Below are 24,216 nucleotides of genomic sequence, written 5' to 3' on the forward strand. Positions count from 1 at the left end.
TCAAAATGTGTGCCATAAAAAAGTCACTTCACCTGTTGCTGTAGCGTCTGCTATTTGCTTTATACCACAATTTTATGCGTCCTGTATAAGATGACAAATATGATGAAGACGATAGAGAACAATACAATTATTATCTTCATTATCAAACTGCCTGAAGGAGCACCAAGGTTCTATGTCATAGGTAAAGACACAATCCATATAATCCAAGAGAGAAGGGTTGCATGTCTCCCCATCTCCCCCTGTGTGTTTAAACACATACCTTGTCGCTTCGCCTCATCATGTTGACCTGCAGTGACATCACTCCATTGCTCCAAGGACCTCATAAGCTCCTCCAGTTGTGCTGACCGGCGGCCATGTTTGATCCACAGGGCTTCACTTTGCAGCAGCAATGCCTCTGCAGACACACACACACAAAAACACATATGGGTGTAAATTCATGTAAGTTCAGTCTAGGTTCAAAAACAACATGGCCAATGATGATCAATATATTTGATCAGGTTGTTGATGATTTCTGCCTTTCAGAAACTCATCAGCATGTCTGTTCCTCTGTTTTGGTCTTAAGCCAGATTTGTTTTGAGTCTCTACTTTATTTAGTTAGTTTACTTTTGTACTCTGAAATGTGACCTTTATATTTATCTGCACTGTAAGCTGTTCCATAGACTTATGGATGCAAATCATTGACTGCCAATACTGGTCAGTAAAAGCAATTTGCTCAATGCCCTTTTACCCTAAACTGGAATCAATAAACAATGATGCTGACTGAAACTTTCCTCTTTTGCCAAACTTTTAATTCAACACAATGTTGCTGTCAGGGACAAGAGAGGAACACAGAAAACTAGTGACCAAAATTTGTGTTGCTTTTGGGAGACTATGTAGGGAAATTCAGGTTAAGATTAGACTTTCTAAATCGTTCTTGGTCTCAAGAACACCTTTTAAAGGTCTTGGTCTTGTTTTGGACTCTACTGCATTTTTAGTCAGTCTTGTCTCGGTCTCACTAGTCTCAAATATCACTAGAATGCCTGAGCAAAAAAGGAGTGTATATATGGCAATAAAAGAGGTTAATGAAGAGGAATCTACTTGTTTTCTGTCGGTGGTTTTATGTGAATGTGGCCTCGTTTTGTGCATACTCAATGTTGATAACTGAGACCCTTGGTCTTGGTCTTGACTTGGTCTCAATCCCTTAAAGTCTTGTGCTGTGTCTCAAATTGCGTACTTCTGTACTTACACTTTATATTTTGAGTGCATAAGTGCGTTCACACTGAGAAGTATGGAAAAATGCAGTGCACTATGAGTGCCTGGATGGTGCACTTAAAACGGTCAAGAAGTTGAGTGTGGAACTATGGACATGTCTTGCCCTCAATGGTCGCCATCTTGGCTACGCAGCGGAAGGGGAGGGACCATTTTTCAAACTGGAAATGGCAGCCGAGGACTGCGCGACCGTGAACGTCGCTGCATTGTACAAATACATGTGTTTTTTGCACTAAGCACCACTATACTGTTGTCGGGTATAAGCCAGCAGTATGTTTATTGGGTTAATTTAGCAGTCTGTAATGATTCGGTACTGCGAAAGATAACGCGAATGCTAATGCTAGTTTGCTAACTAGCTAATTTGCGGTCATCATTTCCGTTAAGTGTTTGGTTTGAGACATTACCCTGTTGAAATTCGCGCACTACCCCAATAAGTACATAGTGCACGTAGTATACTACATGGAAGTGTACTAACGGAAGAATGTGATTTGAGACACACTACCGCTCTTGTCTCGAAACACGCTTAGGATGGTCTTGACTGCATCTTGTATGTACACACTGCCATATCTGACGTACCATAATTACTAAATCATTAATATTCAATGAATGGCAACAGCATAATTTGTGATTATATGATCATTCAAGCTTTTTTTGGTTCAAATATTTAAGATTTTCTGATATTCATGGTTGAATATTTCCCACTGGTCTCATTTTAAGCAAGACAACTCAAAAAAATATGCAGTTTGTACATAATGTACAGTACAACTGTAGCAAGTTTACTGTGTATTAAAACATGTAAAATAAATAACTAATGCCCAGTTCAGTATATAAACCTATAAAAATTCAGTATGTCCTCTTGTAACATTTTTCCTCAGACAGAGTTTATGAGGCTCACTGAGCTGAGCTACTGGCCTCTTTAGGAATCAATGAACCTGAGAATGTAAATGTCCAAAGAGCTTTTACGAAGAAATACGAGACCCTAACTACACACAGTACATCACTCTGCTGCTCTAATCATCTCTCTTCTTCTATCTGTGTCTCTTGACTTAACTTTTCCTCAACCTCCATCCACCTTAATTCACTTTACCTCTATCGGACCATTCTCTGTCTGTTCGTCTTTCTGTAAATCACGGTGAGAGACGGCAGAGAAGAAAAGCAGCAGAGCGTTATTGAACAGGGATCAGTCATGTCTCCTGTCCGACCTTTACACAACTGCTTAGCATTGACAACTTGGGCACCTGTTTTGGCAGGCTGTAACTGATTTAAACACACACACACACACACACACACACACACACAGCAAATGTACTACTCCTTCTCTGTTTTATCTCTTGTTTGATCATGCAAGAATTTAAAAGCCTCCCTAAGTAGAGTTCCACTGATGTCGTTTAATTTTTACGATGTAGTAAACATTTAGTATAAGATGTGTATTACTCATTAATATTATTGTTCCCAAGCCAACACAGATACACATATTCTGTAGTAAGACTTTCATTCATACAATACACACATAAATCACAGGTGTCAAACATAACATCCTGCAGGCCAGAACCGGCCTCTTAAAGAATCTAATCCGGCCCACTGGATGACTTTGCACACCTCATATTGCTGCACTTGTGAAGAGGTGTCAGGTTTCAGAAGCAAATCAAACAGTGAGTAGCCCACCTCATCTTAAATGCTGCTTCAGAGGCTTTGCCACCCTCACCAGAATATGGTTCTCTAAAAAAGACAATAAATACTTACTGTGGTCATATTTAAAAATACTGAACACATGGGTGCTGATGAGAAAATCTTTTGTGATTTAACTTTATGTGTGTAGAGTGTTGGTGCACATCAATGTGACCTGGGGGGGTCCGGGAGCATTCCTGCTTGGAATTTTAAATTATTTTTTTTTTATAAATGCTGCAATTTGGCCATTGATTTTAAATGGACTGCACTTCTATAGTCTTCTGACCACTCACATTCACACACTGGTGGTTGAGGCGACCATACAAGTTGCCACCTGCTACTCAATAACCATTCACACGTACTCACTCATCAGTGGAACAGCCACTGTGAGCAATTTGGGGTTCAGGACAACTAGCTCTACCTCCTAAGCCACAGCCACCCCATTTTAGCCTTGGCAAAGGCATCAATTTATGCATGAAAAGTTTAAAATAAAACATTTTACCTTCAAAAAGTATGCTACTAGGGGCCATTAAATACTGGGTTTACTTTGAGTACAAGGAGCGTCACTTTCCCTTGCCATAATCCATTGTTTACAACATAAAGCCTTCAATCAGGCGTATGCAAAACGTAAAGCAGAGGTGCTTTTGTGACTCCCCTTTTTTCTTTTCTTTTTTCTTTTTATTTATTTATTGTTAATTTGAAGCAAATAACAAAATCCTTGTTTGCGTTAGCAGCAAAACTACGACAATGATGGAACAAATAATTCACTTTGGACAGAAATTCTGTAGATGGAGCTTTTGCATCCATGTATTGTGCAAAATATTGTCAATCAGCAGCTTCAGTACAAAAGTATCTGTATCAGACTTTGATCTTAAAACAATATCAGTTGCCAAGGCACTGGTTAAACTTTTGATTTGTAAATGGTTTATAAGGCAGGGGCTAACCAAACCTGCTTCTTCAATAGCTTCCACTTTAGCTTGGTATGGTGATGTCAGCATTACTACACAAGACTGGAAATGTATGGAAAAATGCACATGTAATGACAGCAAGTAGTAGACTGACTGGATGTGGAAAAACTGAGACACATCGTTGAAATTGCACTTGGTTTCTTAAGACATTTTAGGATTGGAGTTGCTGTTATTTAAAGGTTATGACACAATGATTTTACTGGTTTGGCCCACTTGAGACACTCCTGACATAGACACACAGTTTTATCCTCTGGCCCTCCCTACTTTTTGTTATCTCTATTATTTACTCACCTTTTATTCATTTTAAACATTAAGTGATTCCTCCATAATTTCTTTAAACAACCTTTTATTTTTTAAAAATATGGCTAAATGACGAAACAGAAACAACTCAACAGACTAAACTAACTTCAATAAAAAAAGAGTCACAATACGGGACTTTGTGTGTCTTTGGCACTCTTCCTTACTCACACTCACCACCCCTCATCTCTCTCTTTCTCCATCTCTCCTGGTGGGTGTTAAGCGAGTCATGTCAGGGGATTTGTGTGTGTCCTCCTTCATCGCCCCATTACTCCCCCTGGGGGGCGCCTGCGCCTCCCTCACCTCCGAGAGTCTCCCCCAGCGCTGCTCCGATGTGCTCTGCTGCCTCTTGAAGAATCTCCCCGGCGACTGTCGTCACTGCGGACGATGCCCCATCATCCGCTGCTTCCTGCTGCCCGTCGTGATGGACCACTCGCAGGATGCTGGACTCCAAGGTGTGGTACTCAGAGCTAAGAGAGTGAGAAGAGGGGGGTGAAGGAGATGTGGATGGCCGCAGGGGAAGGAGCGATGATTGTGAGGCATTTGCATAAATACAACTCCCCTTTGGGTCACGAGTGATGAACACACGCAGGCCTGAAATACACACCCAAACATATTCACAATCTCATTTTTGCATCAACAAATACAGTCTTCTGAGCCAGAGCCCACTGTGTCCGAATATGTTTGTGGTCTGCAAGTGTGTGTGTGTGTGTTTCACTACACCTGTACACACATTAATCAACGTTGGTCCATTGAAACAAAAATCTTCTTAAATTCACTGAACCCCCTTTCAGGTAAGATTTTAATTACTTCCCTGGTGTCTCATCTATAAAGCAGTTAAAGATTAGCTGAAGTTATCGAGTTACGTGTGCTTTGACATGATTTGCATATGTGAGCGTGTTTACCTGTCGAGTAGTCCATCTCTCAGCAGTGTGAGTGAGAGTTTTCCAGTGTGATGAAGCTTCACAAGGTCTACATCGTCTCTCCAAAGCAGCAAGCTCTCGCAAATTTTTACCCTCCGCAGATACCTCACCGTCTCCCCGGGCAACACAGCGTCACATCGCCGGCGGCAGAGCACCGGCACACACACTCCACCTGAAGCTTCCTTCTGGAGCACACAGTAAATCAAGTCAGAATCAGATTTTCCCACCAAGTTAAGCAATAAGTAGGTTTTATTTGATTAAGGTTTTTAATATAAATTAGTATTTTATTAGATTCTTGCACATACAAGTGCACCAAAGAGTACTCAAATCAGAGAAATTTGTCATTATTTCTTCGCGCATCAAGATTTGTCTCCTCCTCCACGCTGATGACTCTGTTATTGCAGGTCGTCTTCATGGATCAGAACACGATCGGGCCCGGTACTGGACGAATTTGTTAATTGGTGTGACAATTGGTGTGTCTTTACTCAACATTAATGTGTCCAAGACCAATGAGATATTTAATGATTTTCAGAGGAGGCCCTGTCTTCTTGCTCTTTTTGTGATCAAGGGAGAGTCGGTGGCAGCAGTACTGGGGCACTGTCTTAGATGACAAGCTGACCTTTGATGAGAACACTGACAGCATCTGTAAGAAGGCAAACCAGCGCCGATTCTTTTTAAGGAAGCTGAGGCGTTTCAATGTAGATAGGACTACCATGAAAATGTTCTGTTCTGCTTCTATCGAGTCTGTTCTTTCTTTTAACATCATCTGTTGGTTTGGTACTCTGAGCCTTAAAAACAAGAACAAGTTGGAAAAAGTGGTGAAGTTGTGCTGTAAGATCACTGGTGTTACTTTTAATAACCTACAGCATCTGTACAGAAAGGGTCACCTCTAAAGCTCAGTCTGTTGTCTCAGACTCTCAACATTCCCTTCATGTTGAGTTTCAGATGCTTCCATCAGGGTGGAGGTTTTGCCTCCTTGAATGTAACACTAAGTGTTACAGATCGTCCTTTGTCCCGTCTGCTATCACTTATCTTTACTGGCAGTGACCACCAATTGTCCATGATTTACCCCTGATAGTGTATGATTATGGATTCTGTGTGTTTGTATTGTATTGTCTGTTTTGTTGTACTCAATGACTACTGTCTGTATCTAGAATTTACCTTATCCTTACTTTACCTTATTATTGGTCCACGTTAATTGAATAATGTTCTGATGATTACATCTTTGCGATATATGCTTGAAATTCTTGAATGCTTAAACAAAGTTTTACCACTATAATGACAGCATATTTATACACACATACAGCAGGGATTGCCTTCCGAAAGTCAAAGATTCGAATCACCAGTCAGAGACCCCTCAGACGACTGAGGTTCTTCAAGTCCAGCAGTTGGGGAGGTTTTTTTTCGCCCTTTGTCAATCAGTATTCATTGTTCTTCTGGGGACCTTTTCATCCCTGCAGAGTGAGCACTTCCTGGCTTTCACACTGCTCTCTGGTACAGGCAGCTGTAGACCCAGACCCATGGTGAGTATAAGTAAGATGGAGGCAGCTGCCCAGAGGAAGAGAGGCTTTGCCCGGTCAAGCTCTGAAATAACGTTATCCTCTGCCTTCTTCTTAGAAGTGGTGAATGGATAGCTCACAACAACTTAATACGATACAGGCTCTGGCTTTTATTTGATATCTAGTGTCAGAAAAAATGATGCTGCACATTTCTGATCCTTCAGTGGTGTAATTAGCATGCATTAACTCAGAGGGCTAACTGGGCTTGTTTATATGAATGCAGCTGTCACCCTGAATGTCCTGCTGAACACTGAATAAACTCTCAAACTCTATATGGAAAAAAAGGAACGAAGTTGAGTATTTGCATTGAACAGCCAAATCCAGTAGACTGAGATGATGCTGAGTACAGCCCTTGTTTAAAAGGGGAAGTGGATCAAACTTGCAGCTGAGTAGAACAGATGAATCTCTACAGTGACCTGAGAGGCATTTTCATGGTGCACCATGTTTGAACCTTTTTGGTGCATTTGTTAGATAAATGAGTGATGCAAGGGGATGTACCACACTGCTGTTTAGCATAGGATACAGTTGCCAAAGCAGTACTTTAGCACTGAATGCCAGCTGCTTTTTATGTTAGTGGTTCACTGGGCAAACAGCCAGATAAAGCCATAACAGAGTTCCCAGTTTTCAAGTGATTGGTACTCTGATGGATGAAGTTTTGGGTAATAGTGCAGTACTCCGAAACAAGAAAAGTAGATTGCAGTGGCTACCACTGTCCATGAAACATGAACACAAATCAAACAATAATGAGTAAGTACAGACTTGTTTTCTAACTTGATAGCCATAGAAGTACGCTAAACTAGTATGCATACTAAATATGGTCAATTTCTGAGTGTGCCATCTGAGTGTGATACTATTCTCCCACAATGGGATGCACAAAGGAAATGGAGGAGCTGCTCACAGCTGGAAAGAATTAAAATATATTGTGAAGGTCCGGCTTATAAAACAGCATGCTCAAACAGCACAGGAGAGATTTGTACTCACAATCTTCAGACTGTGGAGCAGCAGCTCTCTGGATTGTAAGGTGACATTAATATTTCAATTAAGGTGCAAATTTAGGGGGTTGCTCCACATTTGTGGAGACTCTGAAGATTTTAGCTATTTAATGGATAAATAAATGTATCTCTGAAAGGGTTTGAATTGATTATCTTCTCCATTTAAAGTCTTTTCTTTTAAGTTGAACCAAACCTATCCCTCCTATTACCCCTTCCTATTATTTTTAATGAATTTACTGAATTGACAAATTGTACAAGAGGGTTTAAAAATACTAACTTTAGACAGTGGAGCAGTTTCTCTACCAGCTGAGCTCTCAGGAATCTCAAATATGAGGTGACGCTCACAGAGATGAATTAGATGGACGGTTTTAAACGACAACTCAAAACATCTTTATACAGCCTATAACTAGCAGCTGTGTATTTTTAATCATTTTTACTGAATGAGTATTGTATAATTGTATGGTTTTAAACCAGAAATGAGAGCTGATTGTCAAGATTTCGCTTCGATTTCAACTTGCAAAGTTACAACACTGTCCAACAAGGAGGAAACAGAGAACATGTGAGCGCAGGTGGTCGAGCTAGCTTGATGGCCAATTGTTCAAATGACTTTTTCATGCTTTTGTTCTGTTGTGTTTTCTTCTTTGGCAGGCTGTTCAAATGACTCTGCAGGTAATAGAGGAGCTGATCATGTGACCCTCACCTGCCTATTATAGTATATCTTCCTTATTAAGACTTTTTATTGGATCATCTGCACACGTTCAGTCAAAATTGTTACATTTTAATGGATAACAACCCCTTAAAATGTAAAACTTTACAACCTAAATTAAAAATGAATGAATGTATGTTTTAAGTGTAAAACCTCTTAATATATACAACTTCACAGGTGACTATATCCTAATTTGTACCTTAAAGGACCTGAATCTTTTAATGAAGATGCTAATTTTAGGTAAATAAATGCCAATCATGTTTGAAACAAAAGCTGCAACGGTTAAAAAAAAAAAAAGGTATGATTTACTCTCTAGGCTTGATGTTAATGTCATGATCCTGGGTTTTGGTTTCATATTCTGTTATCTTGTGGACTTTGTCTCTGAGTTTTCTGTTTGTGTTCCTTATTTGATGTTGTTTAGCTCATATTTAATCTACTTCCTGTTTCATTTTGTAGATTCTCTCCTTGTGTGCCATGTCTGGTTTTACTTCCCATCTTTGTTTTCCCACCTGTTTTCTGCCACACCTGTCTCGTTAAGTCTTGCCCGGTCCCTGAGTCTTCCCTTCACACCTGTTTTGTATTAGTCTTGTCTGCTCCACACTGTTGTCAGCCAATCCCTGTTTCCCTCCTTTGCCTATGTCTTCCTTCTCCAGCTGTGTCTCATCCTTGTGATTAGTCTTCTGTGTATATATACCTGTGTGTTTCCATTTGTCCTTTGTCAGTTTGTCTGCGTTCCTTCTGTGTTCATCATTCCTGCCATCTTCATGCATCCATCCCTGGTCTTCATGTCTTTTCCTGGTTGGTTTTAGTTTGGATTTTTGCTCTGCTCCCAGATGTTTTTTTTAGTTGCCTGCCTTTATTTGGAAGTCCTTCATCAGCTACATTAAAGCTCACCTTTTGTTGAAAACTTAAACCTGCCTGTTGAATCTGCATTTGGGTCCTCTCCTGAACTGGACACCATACCATAACAGTTAAATCATCCCTGCCGACGATAAATCTCAATGCCCCTCACAGACAGAATTCAATACATAGAAACGTATTTCTGTGTTATTTTTTCCTCCAGACTCCACAGAATGAAAATTTCACAATTTAGTGTGAAAATTATTTTAAAATTATTATTACAAGCAAATTTTGTGGGTCGCTCCATGCCTTTGGACCTTGTAAATTAGTACCTATATGTAAATCTAAACCACTGGAAAAAGCTTGGTTGTCACATGTTTTTAGGTAGAAAACATGTACACAAACAGGCAGAATTAATGTTACCTGGCTGAGATGCAGTGCTATGCACAGTGTTGCGGCCACAGTGTCAACATCTGGCTCTGGTCCGCCTAAAACAGCATGGATGGGGTCATCTGCCTGGAAACAGATACACACAAACATACATGGTTATTGTTGGCTTCCTCATCTCTAAACATGCTTGACAACACATCATTCAGTGATACTTAATCTCTTTGTTTTCCAGCATCCAACAAAGAAAGCAGGTGGCAGTACTGTACATCACTGTTTGATTTGATAGCTGATGTAACTGTATCACTTGAAACTCCGTGAGCCAGCATGACTGTGTTAGATGACTGCTGCATCTTGAAACCAACAGTATGCATTAATAATGAAATCATGGTGCTGCAAGGTTCAGCTTGTACATGAAAGAGAATAATATACAATATGCACCCCTCACAGGCAATGTAACAGCAAAGCAAAGGTCTTTGTTGGCGAGAGAAACTTTGTCACTGCTAACTCAGAGTAACACGCTGTATCAAAGAAGTGACGAGTCCCATTCATTTTACTTAACAATGCAGACAAACCCTCCTCATTTAGGTTAAGTGGACATTAATGACAGCTCCATTACTGAGATTAAACATTCATCTCTGGGTGAAAAAGGCAGAAAATTAAGTTTCTCCCTTCATTTATTGACTCAGACTCTTGATATTAGACTTCAGTATGGCAGCATTGGTATTTAAATACAGGTGTTTCCATAGTGCTACACGGCAGAACACATCAAAAGGTCAGGATGTTCAACATCTGGCAAACATTATAAGAGAAATTTGAATCAGAATGAATCTGAATCAGACTCTAATGACATGCATCGTCATTCATTACACCCACTAAATTAAAAGGAGGCAGTGCAGTCATTTTTGGTAATTGGGATCAAAATCTTGCTCAACCCTCCCCATCCTGCGCTGGGTGTTCTGTGTCAATATGAAATGTTTTATCTAAAACAGATAAGCTGACTCACCACAAGTACAAGCCTGCCCTGCAGCCTGCACCATTAATCAAGATGCAAAATGTGGATACAATGAATATCCCGTCTATCTGCAGCTCATCTTAATGGGCTTGTAGGATGCTCTGATGGGAGAGGAGCAGTGGAGGGGAAGAAGCAGTTTTACAAAAACAAAGATTGTCAGGGAGCCTTGACAATTTCCTGGCTAGATTCTTGCAGGTAGCCCAAACTGGCAAACCTATGGTCCCAGGCTCAGTTGTGTATCCTCTTAAGCCAGTGTTCCCAAGCTGGGGGTCAGGACTCCCTAGAGGATCACAAGATAAATCTGAGAGATCACCAAAGAGGTTAATTTTATTTCAGATTTTCCTAGAATTTTTTTGTTTTTTTCATGCAAATTGCTGGAAAATTGTACCTCACTACAACCTATTTAGATAGAACTGCAGGAGAGTTTGTCTGACCCGGTCATACCTTAAAGCAGTGGTTCTCAACATGGTGGTTGGGTTCCCCAGTGGGGCCACAAGATAAATCTGAGGGGTCATGAGTAAACAGTTTTGGGAGGCAAAAGAAATATGGCTTTGTTGCACCAAATTATTTTTCAGGGTTAATTTTCGTAATCAGTTATTTTACTTTGTAACACATGATGAGGAGTTAGACAATGACACGGCTTCATTTTCAGGGGTCAAAAGAGAAAAAGGTTGGAAAAAAATGCTTTTTGGATTATTGCAGATAATAAGCTCTGTGGCAAACAAACGTTTATGGTACTTTAAGAATCGATCCTTTGCTAAATCCCCCCTGCCCCCGAGACTGGCCAATCATAGTGGAGCATCGGGCCAGTTTAGACCAGGGTCTGACAACAACACAGATGTGCTCCATTGACTCTAATGCAATCGTTTCAGATTTCCTTCATTTTCAGGCTGGTTTTGTGGATTTGGAGCTAAATGTTGTGCCTGGGGCACGTTGTGTATTAATGATACTCGTTACCTGGAGAGGTTGGAAAAAGATATACGTTTCTTCCCTGTTCCAAAACCAAAATCAAACCCTGAAAAGTGTAGGGTTAGCTAGCTAGCTACTGAAGATATAGCCTACTGAATGTATACACATGCTGCTTTTGCTTTTTAATGATTGTAACAGTGAAACAAAGACCGACCCTGCTGTACAGGAACCAGTGAAGGGAAGCAGGGAAACTTTGCTGATATTCAACCAGTTGTGTGTCATCGCATTGTGCGCAGATGAACGTTGCTTGACCTCCGGTGGTGAAGGTCCAGGTGCTGGTAGTGGCACGGGAGCGAAGCCAAACACCTGCATCTGCACACACTGTGATGCCACACAGCTGGTTCAGTATCTGTGAAGTTTCCCTTTATATTCATTGTCTTGTGTGGCGATCAGCAGTGATGTGGTGGTTCACTTTTACACTGTAATCTGTAGCCTATAGTTCGGCTTTAGCTTCTAACGATCTTTGTCTTTTTAACCTGTTGTTGCTGCTGAGTCAGTTTGACATCCTGGATATATCCTTCAAACACAGACTGTAGACCCCTCTGTCTGCTTCTCTCTGGAATCACTGTTTCATTTTTCCAAAAATATTATAATGTTTCTTCAGGGAGTGCAGTTGGTTACAGTGTGGGCTCCGTGCTTACTCTGACAGCTTGTCAAACCATCACAAAGGGGCAAGATTATCTTCACAAATAAACAGCACGTTTATGATTTTTGACGCCTAAATGCAATCGCAGAAATAAAAAACTAAACTATAAACAAACTACAGCACTGTCACGACAACATCCCCACCACAATGAGGTGGATGATGTTCTGTAGCCTCATTTAGCCACTTGTTAGCAAATGCCTTTTCAAAGACATAAAAGCATTAAAATTCATGATTGGGGTATTAACTGATGTATTTTATGTCTTAGAACACGTACAAGTCTCTTGAGCTTGTGTTAACCACAGACCTTATTTCAGGCATCTAACCAAAAATACATTAAAAAAACAACAACCATTGCCTTTGAGACGAGGGAACTGGGAGGGCTAAAATGCTAACTCACTTCTGGGTTTAAGGACTCATTCCTGGAGCACTCTATTAAGGAATGGTCTAGCCTGCTGATATATAACTTCCCTGTCTACATGTGCAGTTGGATAGCCGCTGACTGAACGGCCTTCTCTTGTGGACAATCTGCTGGCTAGACGTTATTGAATGAAGATGCATTGTGTTTGAGTTTCAAGCCAGTTCCACAAGATGCTTTACATCTTAAAAGAAAGACGACGCAATGTTATCTGTGATGGATTGACTATTGACACAATTAATGGAGGTCAATGGCTGCCTTGGTGTGCATTGGAAAATGCTCAGCAGCGGTGTTAATGTGTAGTTAATGGGTTAAAACATTCAAAGCATGTTTTTTTGAGCCCCACAGACTGTAATAAATTTTTAACTTTTATTCAATAGAGTAATGCTTTCTCAAATATCACCCTGGATGCTGAGCTAATGCTTCGCACATTTGTTGACCTGTCAAATATATAATGGAGTCTGGTGATTTAATGGTGTTTAATGCTGGGGATACACCAATAAAGTACTGGTAATAATGCATAGGAAACAGAGTTGGTGTCTTGTTTCTGTTCAAAGGGCCCATTGGATAAAAGAAATGAGGGGAGAAGAAATGAGAGACCAAAGCACAGAGAGGCAGGGGAGGAGGAGGGAGGTTAGGGGCCGTTGATTACACTCAGAATGAGAGAGGAAGGAGGGCAATGAGCTTATGAAAAAGGGGGCTGAAATACAGGGAGTGTGGGCAGCAGATTGATAAGTCAAACATGTAGAGGAGGTGGGGGGAAGGGGAACAGGAAAGACATGGGGGACAGACAGGTGAAAAACTGTGATAGGGAGAAGAAAGGGAAAGACGGAGGAAGAAATTAGATAAGAGGGAGTGAAGATGAGAGAGGCAAAGAAGTGGAAAGGGTGGGAGAAAGAACACTATGAAGAGGAAAGAGGAGAAGGTGTGTGTGAGAGAGAAGGAGAGGAGGGAGGAGGTCTGCAGCCAGGCCCTTCATCGGAGGGAGAGAGAAGGAGAATAAATCAATACTAGATAGCCAGAGAAAGGAAGCAATGCATTAGCAGGAGAAAAGGCCACTCAGTGTCTGTTCTACTGCAGCGGGAGAACATAGGTGTGTGCGTGCCTGTGTGTGTGTGTGTACGAGCATGCATCGGCCATCTGATATCCTTCAATCTGAGTGCTCTCCCTCTGAGCTCTATCTCCCAGTCTCACCACATTCAGCCTCGCCTCTCCTCTCCTCTCCTCTCCTCTCCTCTCCTCTCCTCTCCTCTCCTCTCCTCTCCTCTCCTCTGCGTTTGGTCATTGCAAACCAGCTTTGGAGTATATTATGAATCTACTCTGGATGCCCTGCTGCCTTAATTTGTATTTTCCGCCAAATATCACTCCGAGATGAGGAGATTTACTCGCTTACAGTAATTGCTCCTTGCATAAAAGCAGTGGGGCAGTTAAATACAACCTTTGAATGTACTCTGAAACAGTAAATGTTTTTATTTCTGGAGCCTGTCCCACCAGGCGCATTCGATTCAAACAAATCAAATGCAGACATGTCAGCTAATCATATGGGAGTTTCAATTTCATCAGAATGCATGTCCCTGGACACAAAAATGAAGCACCCAGATGAGACACTGTTAAAACAGGCTGAGTATAAAACACACACACAAGGACCCCAGAATGAGAGGCAATGCTGTATAGTGACATTAGCTGCGTCTCAATTCAGGGGCTGCAGCCTTTGAAGGACGTGGCCTTCTCGGTCGACGTCGGCCACGTGACAAGATCGTATCAGCCAAGCCGAACAGTCTCTGAAATGGGACGGTCTGGTCTGCAAAGGATTTCCTGGTTGCATCACCAGTTGTTCTCGCCCTGACCTGTTGACGCTCCTGTTACCTAGCAACGAGCTGCACTTGACGAAAGAAGGAGTAAGCTAGTAAGTTAGTTAGCCCTAAATCATGGACCCAGAGATTGTTATTTTATATATATATATATTTTATTTAATACTTGAGGAGATGATTCTCCGCTGGAGACACCACCATTTGATATATTTCCAGGTGATGGACCGTTTTTAGGTCAACTTATTAAATTAAGATTGTTTAAGCTGTGTGCTTTTATCTTATAGTAATGTTCACAACAGTTAACTGTTAGCTAGTTAACAACTGTTAGTTAACTTAACTTAATATATAATTGTCACCAGCGCGCAATGCATCTTGGGATAGGCTAGGCCATGAAGGATTCAACCACTGCATCATTCAAATTCTGGGAAAGAAGGCTGCATTTCTCTGCCGCATTTGAAGGAGCCTTCAAAATGGGACGGCCTTGGTCACCCTGATGTGATGCAACCAGTCTAGATGCAGCCTTCGAAGGCTGCAGCCCCTGAATTGAGACACAGCTTGTGTCAACCAGGGTTGGTACTGGTAACATTTGAACCAATACTGGTACCAGTACTTGGAACTGGGTACTGGTACCCAGTGGTACTTTTTTTTTTTGGTACTTAACTCTTTCTGTAATAACAAAAATGTAATTTTTTGAACAGGCTGCAGGGGTGAAATTGTCTCTTTCTCTCTGTACTCTGCACCAGTCAACGTCCAATTCTGCTTCTCGACTCTTTTGTAATCACACATAGAGCTAATCTTTTGTCTCTGTTTGTCTGTCTGCTTGTGTGTGTGTGTCTCCTCATCTCTCTCGCTCTCTGTTTGCATACACCTGACAAATATGTAGGGCTGGCCAATTAATCAAAAATTAATCGGAACCGACATCAGAACCTCTAATTGACATAATCTTGCCCATGTCAGTGATTTATTTTTTTTTTTTTTTTTTTTAAATTTTCTAAATTCTTTTTATACTTTCCTAACTGTGTGTGTTCATGTACTGTCCCCTTAACAACGTACTGCTGCGTGTAAAGTCACGTGATTCCGCCTCGTCCAGTTTGTGACATGGAGACAACACGGAGGAGAAGTCAAACACTGAGCCAACTGAGCAACTTGAGCAGCTTGTTCCAAAGAGAAATGTTTCGTCCCTCATTTGGACACATTGTGGCTTTGGTGAGGATGACATTGAACAGATAGAAATCAAATGTAAACACTGCGGAAAAAACATTTCAGCAACCAAAGGTAATACCACCAACTTGTTTCAGCACTTGGAGCACAATAACGTTACCGAATATGAACAGTGCATGGCTCACAAAAAAGAAAAACCAAACTGACATAAAATAGACCAGACACTGAAACCATCGCCGCAGATCGTGGGCCAGCTGCAGAGTAGCTTCAGGGCATCTGGGGCTCTCTGGTACCAAAAATTGGCACTAATGGATTTATGGTGCACTGTAGTAATGACATGATTCAGACAGTACACCTAAAGCAGTAGTTGATACATTTTAGAAAAACATTCTTCATATTTGCTTTAACTTTCACTATATTCACACAGCACTAAATGAGACAAATAATCTGTGAAAAATTTATATTCCTCGACTTCATTGCCTTGTGGCACTTCTAATGAACAAAAACAACCAATCAGACCCATGAAGTCTCGAACACAACTGTCATTCACGTCAATCACAGCTCGTTAACTGCTCGTTAACCATTCACACTCACAATCACACAGTCACCAGTTAACCTAGCCAGCATGCCTTTGGATGGTGGGAGGAAGCCGTAGTACCTGGAGAAAACACACTATGACATGGGGAGAACACAGACTCTGCACAGAGGGGCTCCTCCACCTTGGGTTTGAACAAGGAACCCTCTTGCTGTGAAGCGACAATGCTAACCACTGCACCCCTGTGCCAACCACTAATTGTATTACATTAATAAAAAACTACGATTTATGTGGAATATGCTCAGTGAACAAATCACCATTTTCCATGTGATGATTTTCCATGTTTTCTTTATTTCCTTTTGGTTCACTCGTGCTATAAAAGCTTTATAAATGATTGCACTTCCTGTAGCCAACCTTCCTTTTCACAGTAGGAATGCCTAGAAGACAGCAAAGGCAATTTGGACCTCTTTAATCTAGCAATTTGTTTTACGTCACAGCTATTATGTGTTGAAGTAAATACTTATTGGGATGAGTGGTGACAAATGTTGGCTCACGCTCGACTCACAAAGGGTTTGAAAATTACCTATTCAACTTTGGAATTATCAGTTTTTGGTACAAAGCACAAAGCTAAGAATCAAAGTGGTCCTAAAAAATGATTTTCAGGTGTTTGTGTGTGTGGGTGGGTGTATTAGTGTGCAGACTGAGAAGGACAGATGGTGGATGTCCACTCAGCACATTGCTTCAGCTCTATGCCAAATGATGGGAGAGTGAAGGAGGGAGAGCCGTGGAGCTACACAGAGAAAAACTGAGTGCGAGAGAAAGATAGGTTCAGTGAGCGCTAAGAGCCGGGCCAATTAGAGGTATGGATGTCCTGGACGGTGGCCATACGGAGAGTAAAGAGAGATAGAGGGGGAGAATGACAGAAAGTGGTCAGCAAAACAGCCACTCATCAAAGTTTATATTGGAGCGCTGGGAGATGGAGATATAGTGTTTGTGTGCATGTGTGTGTGTGCGCATGGGAGAGAAATGGTTGATAATCATGACATGTGTTACACTTTATCTGTAACCTCCATGACACTCATCAGTTGCCCTCCTTATCACTCAATTACCCCGCTGTGCTCTGATCTGCGGATTTGCTTCTTTGATCTTCTCTTCTCCTCAGCTTTCCCCTTCGTTTATGTGAAGTACATCCCAGATAAAAGCTCTTATCCTCTTTAAATTTAATTCCAGACAGGCTGTTCATGTGCATGTTTGTATTGTGCCGACAGACACCTGTTTACATGAATAAACTGAATATTCTGAATACTGTAGCATGGCTGAAAATATAATTAATAAAGAGATTAAAGCAAACACACGCCTGTTTCCTGGGTACCATATAGCCTATGAGATGTAGTAACAGCATATTGGTGCACATTTTCTCTAGTGTCCCTTTAACTAAACAAACATTTGATCATGTTTATGTTCATTATGTCCTATTTTAGAATTTCCCAACTTCAAAAGCATGTTTTATTATTATTTGCCACTAGGGGTGTAACAATAGCCTACATCATGCAGGGTCGATATATCAATACAGAGCTCTACAATCCAGTATCATTGCTGCAAAGTGAAAACATTGATACCTATCGTCACCTTCAAGGTATATATTATCTAATTTTGAAATTTACATGGCACGCCTGTGTCACCATTTTCATCCAAGTGCACCTCCTTCCCAAACATTCAAGCAGTGCTAGCGGCCTAGTGCCAGGCAGACAATGGTGAGCAGCCAAGAAAGAGACAATGAGGACATTTACTGATATCATCTAACATCAATCACAGGCCCCTGAATTAAATCAAAATCATATCGTGGCAGACTTTGTGATATCAGCATATTGCATCATTGTCTAAAGAATCAATATCATGTCATATCGTGATGATTTGTGAATTTCACCCTTATTCACTACTGACTTTTGTACACATGAGCACCATCACCATCGTCTGGCCAGTAAGTACTTTGACATGCTCAGACAATGTATGTACCTTTGTCTGCTGATGAAAATCATGTGACATTATCTAAAGCTCAAAGAACTGCCATTTCAAAGTTCCGAATTGATGTCCTGAAAGAAATACTTCATACTACAAAGTGACCATTTGTAAATCAGTTAGTCATGCCGTGTCACATTAAATTCTAAAAGCAAACTTTTAAGTATGATTCCACGGAAAATAGCCAACACATTGATCTGCTGACGTTTAACAACAGCAAAACTATTCAAAACATCCATTAACAAACTCTCACATGACCTGTGCAGTATGATCTATGTCTCATTTACCCAGTTATATGCTCAGTGCTTCACAAAAACATGCATTTTCACAAAAATTACTATTTAAACCTGAAGTAAAAGTGAAACTCATCTATCCTCTCTTCAAAGCCAGACTCCATGACAAGTGTTTGAGAAGCACTGAGCATACAACTGGATAAATGAGACTTGGATTACACTGCACAAGTTGTGTGAGAGTTTGTAAACGGACGTTTTGATATAGTTTTGCTGTTGTTGAATATGATCCTCAGTCAATGAATAACTCAATACGTTTGCTGTTTTCTTCACAAATTCAAGGTAACAGCATAACTCACTGATATACAAATGTCACTGTGTAGGTGTAGTATTTCTTAAAGGACTGAGCTTCACTTCTGAACCTTTGAAATGGAAACTGACAAAACACTTACCTTAAAGTCCATTCAATAGCTTTTCTTAGAGCTTTTGATCATATCACATTATCTTCTCCAGCAGACAAAGGATCATACATTGTCTGAGCATGTCAAAGACCAAACTGCACATTTCCTGGCTATTCCTTTAAAGTACTCTAAAAAGGGAGCATCTATGACAACTGGGCAAAGACCCTTAAATGTCTAATATGTCAGAGAACTGATAACAACATGGCGGTATCCATGGAAGAGAACCCACTCCGTATGTAGACATGAGCAACTCATTCTAAGGTAACAAAAACACAACATTTATTTTCAGGTGATTATTAAGCAACGATAGTTATGAATATTAGATACCATCTCTGCCAATGATGTCCCAAAATCCTACACACTGGACCTTTAAAGTGAGATTGTTTTGTCAGCTATGGGAAATGTTAATGATGGGATTTTCCCTGTTAACTTTGAACAGGGACAATATTGCCCATAGAGGACTTGCAAGAAGTTGGGATTCAGCTGTGGGAAAACATAAGTAAATCATGCGTGAATGTACACGTGTAAATATTTTTCATATCTGATTGTGGATGTATGAATGTGTTCTCCCACTCCTTTCTTATGCATAAAAAACAGCACCATTACAGCACAATAACCAAAAACAGTACTATTACTATGAATAAGTCACTGAACAATAGTGTGTGCATGCTCTTCTGTGGCTGACAGAGTTATTCCTGATCAATTCCTGACATTGACAGGTGCCTGGACATGTTGTATACTCCTCAATTGAAAAACAAAGGGTATCTAACTCAGCCAAAATACAAATGCCCAAAGTGCAGCTGTGCCAAATATCAAAGGAACACTGAGTCATCACAAATGCTCTTTGAGAATATACTGTATGCCCTCACGGCTCAGAACCTCTGAAAGGTACCATCATGGCCGAGCACTGCAACTGATAATGTGGTCATGCCATTTAAACAAGCACATATAGAAAGAGCAGTCTCAGGGGCCCTATAGCTCATGGCCTCAAGGCATGTGCATCATCCATGAAAGACTCTCCTGATGTGAATGTCTGTGCAAATGTTGCAGGTATCCCTGACAGACTGACTGTACACAGGGCAGAAATGTAAAAACAACTGAACCACATATCTATAATCTCCAACAATATGCAAATATGTGTGCCCCACAGGCTCCACAGTCATTTAGTCTATATAAATTAGGTTGTTTAGTATTTGCATGAGGCTTTTTTTTAATGTGTGAACAGATATTCAGTCCTGGATCAAATGCAAATCATGAGTCAGTATCTGCAGAGCAACCAGATAGCAGGGAAGGACAGCCTCTGGCTAAACTTGTTGATGTCACGCCTCCCCCTCATTAGAGATCAGCTCCTCATTCAAATTCACACACTGATGTTCCTGTAAACACAACGAGCTTATTGTATGGGGCCAAACACGCCTTCCTTTTCCCCTGTGCTGTCATATTGTCGATCTACAGGTGCTTGGGGGACCGAAGGGACGTGAGAGGCTTTTGCCGTGCGCTTTTTCAGCAACAGGAACGCAGCCTGTAGCACGGCAGCATCAGCCTCTCCGTCATGGTCTCATTCATTACACCCACAACCTGGTGTTATAACGCTGAAGGCTCTCAACTCACCCCGAGTCTGCTCTGGACCCTCCGCAAATACTCTTCCATGTCGGCCTGCGTCGCTACGGCGTCGCTGCAGCTCTCTCCATAGACCAAGTTTCGGCAATAAGGCTGCTGATGCGTGTGTATGTGTATGTGTGTGTGTGTTTTCTCTCTCTCTCTCTCTCTCTCTCTCTCTCTCCGCTTCCGAGTCCCCCGCTGCGCTCGCACTGCAGCACTCTCTGCTGCTGTGTGTGCCGTCGGTCCTCCCCTTCTCTACGGGGTGAACCCACAACACCGAGCAGTGGGTGTGACGGCAGGAAGAGGAGATCCGACGGTGGCGCGCTCGGTGATTCAACCGCGCTCCCTGCGGTAGGGAGCCCCCCCAACCGTCCCCCACATATACACACACACCTATCCTATACCGTACATAGCCTCGGCGTCCACCAATGACACAACGTGGTGAATGATGTAGCCTATATAGTAGCGCTCCAGCACCACGGACAGCACCATTTCATTGCCAGCGGCTGTAGCGTTGGTTTCAGCACATGCATGTCTGTATTTTGGTGTGTGCCGCAATTTTCACACATTTTTTCCATTTTGCCGCAATGTGATGAAAACCAGTGCCAGAACCAAAGTGCACTGCGATGCCTTTCTGGACCGTGAGTGTGACAGGAAGCACTTTAATTAATCTGAGAGAAAACAGAGAACACACCAAGACAGAGGCTATCTCTCCCGCACACACACACACACACACACAGAGTAGACATATAATAGAAAGCCAGCCAGCCCTGGAACTTTAATATTTAAAATGGACAAGGCATTTATCACTGGGTCAGGGTGCCACTGGATTTATCCCTTTACATAGTAGTCTATCTATCTATCTATCTATCTATCTATTGGGCCCCCACTGACCCCCACCCTCTGCATTATACAGTCATATCCTGCTTTATTTATAAAGCAATATTGGGCAAACTTTCAGCCTACCTGTCTGCACCCTTCTGTGTGTCAGCTCCGGTAGTTACCAGCTTCTCTCCTCTGAGTGGTTTTTAATGAACCCTGGGTTTTTACAGATCTGGGGAAAACTGCATTCTCCTACTCTGTACCATGGGCATGGAACAACCTCCAAAAAGATGTAAAATTAGAAACATTTATATCCATTGATGAAGTTAAGGTCGTCATAAAGAATGTGATGATGTGGATTTTTGTATTATATGTTGTATTTGTTGCAGTTTAATGTGTTTTTATTAGCTGCTACCTCGGCCAGGTCTCTCTTTTAAAAGAGATTTTCAATCTCAATGGGACTTCCCGGTTACATATAGGTAAATAAATAAATAAATAAATAAATAATGCTATCTGGCCCCAAGGTTTCCATGTGTCATTAAGTTTGTGATAATTAAACTGCACACAACTTTGTTTAGGAATTGCACAAAGCAAACCATATAGCCTAAATCAAACCTAAATTAAATTATTAAAAACCCACTGACATTTGGTGAACCTGGAGCTTTTGGGGCACCTGGGGGCCTGGGACACGTTTAATAAATTTTGTTACCCCCTAAGGATTGGGGTGGGGCCCTTGGTGCTTGCCTATGTTGCCTATAGGAAGATCCGCCACTGCGGACACATGCATGTATAATTTGTGTGTGTGTGTGTGTGTACTATTACCACTGTTACTGTCAATGGATTTTAGTTCAGCACCACATTTGTTGGAATCAGCGGTAACCTGACTCCTTTTACTCGAACAGGAAATATGAGCATCTCTAAATCATATCATGGTTTCCCATTTGTGGTGAAGTTAGTGATACTCTGGTCTCAAAGTAATGGAGGCTGTGTTAGTGCACTATCAATGTGGGCAGCCAAAAGGTCTTTGTACTCTCAGACCAGAGTCACACCAGAGATATGATCAATATGACTTTCATATATATGTGTGTGTGTGTGTGTGTGTATGTATGAACTGTTTTGGGTTTTTTTAGTATTACAGAGTGAATGCATATAATGTGTCAATCAAGGCTACAGGGAGACATGCCCCTTATGCAAAACACTACATATCCTTTAACGCTAACATAATAAATATTGATTTATATTAATTAATGACACATCTCTATCTCTTTCTTTTCCTGCGTGATTCTTCAGTGTTGACGTAAAGTAGTGAGTTACACAGTAAGTCACAAAAACCTGATATTTTGCTGCTGATGTTTAGTTAAAGTGCAACAGTAAATGTGCTGGTGATATCAGGCGTCTCTTCATCTAGTGTCTGGACAGTTATGGGTGACAATACTAAAAGTACAAAACCAAACAGCCTGAAAATAAAGAGTTAACTGTCACTTGTTACAGTAAAACACCTTAAGAGTTTAAGGTACATAAGGTTAAAAGTTTTCCACTTTCTGAAGTGAGCTCCTGTATGGATTCTTATCTTGATGAATGAGAGCAGCTGACAGCAACTGACAGCCTGCAGTGACAGCTGATGGGAAGTAGAGGACCTCAGTGTGGTCACTTTGTAGTTGCAGTCTGTCAGCATTATCAGGGCTAGTTAAAGGTCCAGTGTGCAGGATTTAAGGACATCTATGGGCAGCAATGGAATATAGTATTTACAAAGTATTTGTGTATAATCACAAAAAGAATCATTGTGGGGGTTTTTTTAAATCTCAGAATAAGCTGTTTATATCTACATGCAGAGCTGGTCCCACAGAGTCCGTCCTGCTGTTCACAGTAGCCCAGAACAGACAAACCCAAAACATTCTCACTCCAACCTCATCATAAATTGACGCTTGGACGTAGACTTTCCACGTCCACATATAACATGCAAGGTACCCTGCGTGCATTGGTTGTTGATGTTCTGGGATGCCGTGTCAAGTTCTGCCTGTTACATGCATTGTCTGTTTTCAAAATACATTACCGTTTTCACAGGAAATTTACAGTTTACATACAGTCCCTTTAAAAATAAACGCACTATGTTGGTACAACACGACAAATTGACTTTTGTTTCCAACAATGAACATACGTGGTTGGGTTTAGACAACGAAAAAAGAACAAGATTTGGCTTTACAATCTCATGGGAAACAAACATCAGCCTCCCAGGTGAAAGTCGCTGGTTGTTGGACACATCCACCACCACTCCCATCCACCCCATTTGGACTTCTGCTGCTTTAATTTTTGTTGTTGTCCCGCCCTGTGTCCTGACACCGCCGGACACCATTAAAAATAATGGTGACTGACCATGTATCATACTGACGGGAATCCCTGAACAAGTGGCAGTTTTTAACGACTTCGGAGTGAGACCGGGGTGACAAAACCAAACACTGTCTCCAGATAGGGGCATTCACATTTTGGAGTTTTTGCATCATCCTTTGTAATGCTCCTACACGCTTATCATACAGGAGGAGTTTTAGTTGGTTGCAATCTGCAACCTCACCACCAGATGCCACTAAATCCTACACACTAGTCCTTTAAATCAAATGGATACTCCTTTAATAAGAATACAATGACAGTCTGTGACAGCAGAGATGAAACCCACAGCATGGATGGATTACTGAATGGATCTACCGAGCACAGACCCAGGGGCCCAACTGGCCTTCTTTTGCAAAATGTTACTCAAATTGCCACCCAGAGAGAGACTCAAAATGATCACAAAAACAAAACAGGAGAATTAAATGCGGACTGTCAAATATCAGGTCTCTATCGTCTAAAGCAGTGTTAGTAAACGAATTAATATCAGATAATCATATTGATTTACTCAGTCTCACTGAAACCTGGCTGTGTCCAGATGAATATGTTAGTCTAAATGA

General features: G+C 41.2%; 1 protein-coding gene across 1 annotated transcript in view; it reads right to left on the bottom strand.

The window, feature by feature from the left end:
* Positions 1-20,577, bottom strand: part of LOC126394238 (protein prune homolog 2-like) — a 33,230-nt gene extending 12,653 nt beyond the window's left edge. The window contains exons 1-5 of the mRNA XM_050050943.1: positions 20,462-20,577; positions 9,625-9,717; positions 5,087-5,289; positions 4,485-4,651; positions 260-394 (exon numbers count right to left, since the gene is read on the bottom strand). Of these exons, the coding sequence (XP_049906900.1) occupies positions 260-394; positions 4,485-4,651; positions 5,087-5,289; positions 9,625-9,717; positions 20,462-20,500 (637 nt within the window). The 5' untranslated portion in view covers positions 20,501-20,577. The remainder of the gene's footprint in view (positions 1-259; positions 395-4,484; positions 4,652-5,086; positions 5,290-9,624; positions 9,718-20,461) is intronic.
* Between the last annotated feature and the right edge of the window lie 3,639 nt (positions 20,578-24,216).

The sequence above is a fragment of the Epinephelus moara genome, chromosome 8 (genome assembly GCF_006386435.1).
Source record: "Epinephelus moara isolate mb chromosome 8, YSFRI_EMoa_1.0, whole genome shotgun sequence".
NCBI classification, from domain to species: Eukaryota; Metazoa; Chordata; class Actinopteri; order Perciformes; family Serranidae; genus Epinephelus; species Epinephelus moara.